A 4,741-nucleotide genomic window follows, 5' to 3' on the forward strand; every position below is an offset into this window, starting at 1 on the left:
CAGAAGTTTTTAAGTCTGTAAAAAAGAAGTTTTTGAGGAAGAAGAAGAAGTAGTATTTTTTTTTAGACTTTAGAAACTCAGAAGCTGATCAAATATCGGGTTAAATATCGGTGGGGTGGCCGATGTCCAATAGTCAGTTTTAAGGCCGATACAGACCGATACCGATATGGGGCCGATTATATCGTGCATCCCTACAATGAATCATTTTGTTTTTTTTCCCCCATCCTACTAACTCAGCTTGCAGACAAGATACATTTGCGTCCAAATATGAATGTTGTATTGTAGAACTAAGTTCAAATATATATATTTTGTAAAATGCAAGTTGGAGAATTTACTTTGGAGTTTAGCAGCAGCTGCTATGCTGCATTCAGGTCCAGCTCGTAAACTAGACCATCACACATCAAAGCACATCAGAATTGATTTTAAGCACGTTTTATGATCAAATTTGAACACAGTCTCGTTTATTTATTTTTCTTTGAAACCCACCAAATTTCTAGTCCATTCCAGAATTCCCAGTTGTAAGTTTTTTTAAATGTCAAAATCGAACATTTAGAAATAGATTTTTTGTTTACTGCTGATCAAAGTTAAATCAATGTCACCTATGTTTATTTATTGTTTTCATCCGAGTGTATAAAAAAAGTGTAAGGAAGTGTATCTTTAAAAGCTGGTGACAAACAGAATCGTGATATTAGTGTACCGTTACACACTGACTGGAAAGCAGCTAGTTTCCTTGTTCTTAGGTGTCAGTATGCCTTTAAATTTTGAGCATATCGTTTTGTTTTATTTCTGTAAGAACAACAAAAGCAGCCATTGTTATTAAATGGTCATTAAATTCATTTTTCAGATTTTACAAAAACCTTTTTTTTTAATAATTGGTTTTATGCTAGCACTCATTTCACATTTGTTTGGTTCATAAAACTTTCAATACATAAAATAGTCTAAATATGTAAAATCCTTTACTTTTGTTTCACTTTGACAGTCTTGGTTTATAGTTTGTAATCAATTCATGAGCTTGATTTGAATCTTGACACCTTTTGTTTGGGAAATGCATTGTTTAGCTAACTGTTGCTTTCTGTGTACATTGCAGGTCAGTGGATTTCCTGCTGGACTCAAGTCTTAGGAAGGTCTACAAGGAAACAAAGAAGGAAGAATAAAGGGGGTGATGCAGGAAAGACTGGAAACTCGCCAGTCTGTTGACCTGCACTGGTTATTTAGACCATCTGGAAAGCAGACATGTATTAGAGCAATATTTCACACTTACATAGTGATATACCTGTTTTACTATAGTTTTTTACAGCAGAGTTGAATATTTATGTAATAGGTCAGGGGGTTTAAGGGGAAATCCTGCTCCTGTTTTAACTTCAGGGCAGACGGTTGTATTACCAAAATGAATCTAAAGGAGAAAGTTGTCAGATTATAATAGATCATATTTTTTTCTGCAGGGATAAGGTGAAATACCTGGAAGGCAATGAAAATGTTAGATTTTGCCATCTTTGAAAAGAGAACTGAGCCGTTTACTCTGGATTTTCTATCATTGAATGCTTGATTTCTTCTAATTAGCCATATTTAATGGTACGGTAGTATAATGGCAAGTCAATGAGCCTGGTTGAAATCAAAGTTTTTTCTTTTCCTTGAGAATATTTGTTACCAAAGAAAAAATGCAGCACTTAGCTGAAGTTACTTGGGGCACTTTTCAGTCTATCTTTCTTTTTATGAAGGCCAGTGAACCTTTCTCTAAAGCCTTCTTTAAACAGTTCATGTTTTTATTTTTATTTCTTATTCAATACACTGTATAAAACAGGTTTACAGTTAGAGATGGCAGTTCTAGATAATTAAACACCCTACACAGCATCAAATGTCAGTCTTGGCTTCAAATTACTGAGGTTGCACAGTTTTACATTTACAGTATGTATACTCAGCCTGAGCCAAGAAAAAAAAAACAGACTGTGCAATCTAACTTTACCTCTAAAATAATTTCACTGTACGGGAAATTTAAACTTAGCATTGCAGTGATCAGATACACATTAGGTTAATATTATCTTTATGTAAAATTTAGGAATAGCACATTTATTGATGCTGCTTCAAGTCTGATGCAACATTTCTTAGAGCTATGCAAGGGAAATATGTGTGTGTATATGTGAGCTTATATAGCAGGGATTGGTTTCTGCATTCAGAATAGTAGGTCAATTCTATATTTTAAAATATTTAGAATTTAAGAAAGGAAATTTGAGTTACAGCTGGATCAACCTTTAACAGTTACCCTGGTTTTGATCTGTCTTTACTTGTTTTATCCTACTTAAGGAAAACCTGGTTCCAAGATATCTAATTGCATCAGGAATTTGCACAACTTTTTTGTAGATCAGAATGTCATCCCTAAAATAAATGTCTTTTATGCTTCATTTTTAACCACTTATGCACATATTGTGTTACTTATGCAAAAAAAAAGAGGGTCCCAGAGGTTTTTTATCAGCCAGTTTAATTCATCATAGCAGTGAAGCCAAATGTTCTTCAATCCAAACACAGAGTTGTAGCTGTGCCACAATGCTTCACAATATTTTATTGATCCATCCTTTCCTGCTGTGGTGTTATAACAACCACCTAGAACAAAAAAAAAGTAGACCTCCCCCGTAAACAAATGTTTATATTTATGTAAAATGTTAATCTGATTTTAAAGAGGCTTTAGAAACTACAGTTTCTGTTTACTTTTTGATCAATGTGAACCTGGGTCATATTTCAGCCTTAATTGAAAAGAAACCTAGAAACGGTTTATCACTGTTGAATTTGAAGCTGAAATGTAAAGCAAGTTGTTTGTGTTTTGAGTGTGTGCAATCTTCTTATTCTGCTGTTTTTTGGATGTGGGGAAATAAAACATGTACTGTCTGAAATGTCTCTGTATATTCGATTATTTTTTCTATCCAATGTCTCTGTAGATTGCCTCAATAATCTTTCCCTCTATCATGGCTGGTCTTTCAGTTTCTGCTGCCTAAAAAGCAACCCATATAGTGTGCTACCAGCTCCATGCTTAACTGTAGGGATGGTAATGGTCTTGGGATGAGCGGTGAGCCTGGTTTCCTCCAAACATAATGCCCGGGGTTCAGACAAATGATCTTTGTCTCATCAGACCAGAGAAGTTTGTTTCTCATGGTCTGAGAACTTTAAGTGTTGTTTTTTTTTTTGCAAAGCTGCCATTAAATCCTAATTGGAGGCTTCCTGGAAATATGGTCTTTCTCCCCAGACCAATCTAGAAAGAATCCCTGTGGATCCAAACTGCATTTAAAATGATGGAGGCCATTGTTCTCATTGGGTTCTTCAAACAAGCAGAACTTTTTCTGTATCAGACCCCAGATTGTACATCGAGACAATCTTGTCTTGGAGATCTGCAGAGAAGTGCTTGTTTTTTTGTGTTTTTTTTTTGCACTCAGATTAGGGCAGACTGCCCCATATAAGTATGTAACTACATAACTTCTTTTGGAAGTATTGCCTCATGGCAAAATAAAATAAAATGCTCTGTCTTAAACTCAATAACATGGAGCTAAAATGTGAGGAAGTTATTTTTTTGTGGGTGTATGTCTTCCAACCATTGGACTGCTGATAAAACATTTAACTTTTCTCCTTTATATATAATCTGTTTGATTCTTTTTCCCTAATTTTATTTGGAATTATGGTACTTCTTCCATCATTGTTAAACCTCATTTTTCTTCTGGTAAAATATGGAGTGTTATAACTGATACAGCTAATAATTGAACTTATTTATATTATGTTTAAGATGTTATTTTACTGATAATCCAAAATAATCCAAAAACTTGAGGTCTAATTTATTTATTTCTCATAACATGCATTTAAAATATCCTAATCTGGCTATATTACTATTTGTGTTTTTCCTACAACTAATGGCCTTTCTTCCATTTCTAAGTAATGTTTTGCAGTTGGGAAATTTTTGTAAAGTCTTAAAGCACAATGTTTTATTATTTCTAGTTTCCATAATGTTTTTTTTCCCATTAAATTATGATTATACTTTACAATCCATATTTATTGTGATCAGTCCTTTATAAATCAGTTTTAAAGCTATTCTATCCACTCCACAGTCATTACTTTCCAAACATTTCATATTTAATTTTGTCTTACATTTACAGTTTATTTGTGTTAAATTCTGCTTATTAATTCTGTGTTTCTGTTTAAAATTTGAACAGTGCTCTTCTGGTTTCTTTAATCACTGTCGTATCTCCTTCTATACCAAATAATCCTTCTAAGCACCATGTGGGCCCCACTTCTCTAACTGGTTTCCTCTTTTTATGGCTCTATAATGGACAGTGTGTAATATTTGTTCAGAGATTTTGTTATAGTTCACACATTTATCCTTAAAATATTTTCCCTTTAAAAAAAAAAGAGCTCCAATTGGTCCACCCTCAACAGCCTGGATCTTCTTGTGGTTGTTTCCTTTTTTCTTGTTCCTTCTTTATAATTTTTTTTTTTTATGACAGATTATTGTAATTTGTTTAAAACAGCCAACCTTTCTGCCAAATCTTGCCAAAGTGTTTTCTTGACTTTTGCCAAATGGAGCTGTGACTGACCTAGCGCAGGTGCCACTCCCACCCAAGTGCAATAGAAATATATATACCCTATATATATATATATATATATATATATATATATATATATAAACAAGCAGTTGACTAATAAAGTTGTTTTTCCCTGGATCCGGTGCAATAAATATTTTTGCACTATTCTACTGACAAAGGAC

General features: G+C 33.5%; 1 protein-coding gene across 1 annotated transcript in view; it reads left to right on the plus strand.

The window, feature by feature from the left end:
- Positions 1-2,891, plus strand: part of mtfp1 (mitochondrial fission process 1) — a 5,079-nt gene extending 2,188 nt beyond the window's left edge. Inside the window, exon 4 of the mRNA XM_015392008.1 lies at positions 1,088-2,891. Coding sequence (XP_015247494.1) covers positions 1,088-1,154 — 67 coding nt within the window. The 3' untranslated portion in view covers positions 1,155-2,891. The remainder of the gene's footprint in view (positions 1-1,087) is intronic.
- Positions 2,892-4,741: the final 1,850 nt, after the last annotated feature.

Source organism: Cyprinodon variegatus, unplaced genomic scaffold (assembly GCF_000732505.1).
Source record: "Cyprinodon variegatus isolate N-32 unplaced genomic scaffold, C_variegatus-1.0 Scaffold23, whole genome shotgun sequence".
Lineage (NCBI taxonomy): Eukaryota > Metazoa > Chordata > Actinopteri > Cyprinodontiformes > Cyprinodontidae > Cyprinodon > Cyprinodon variegatus.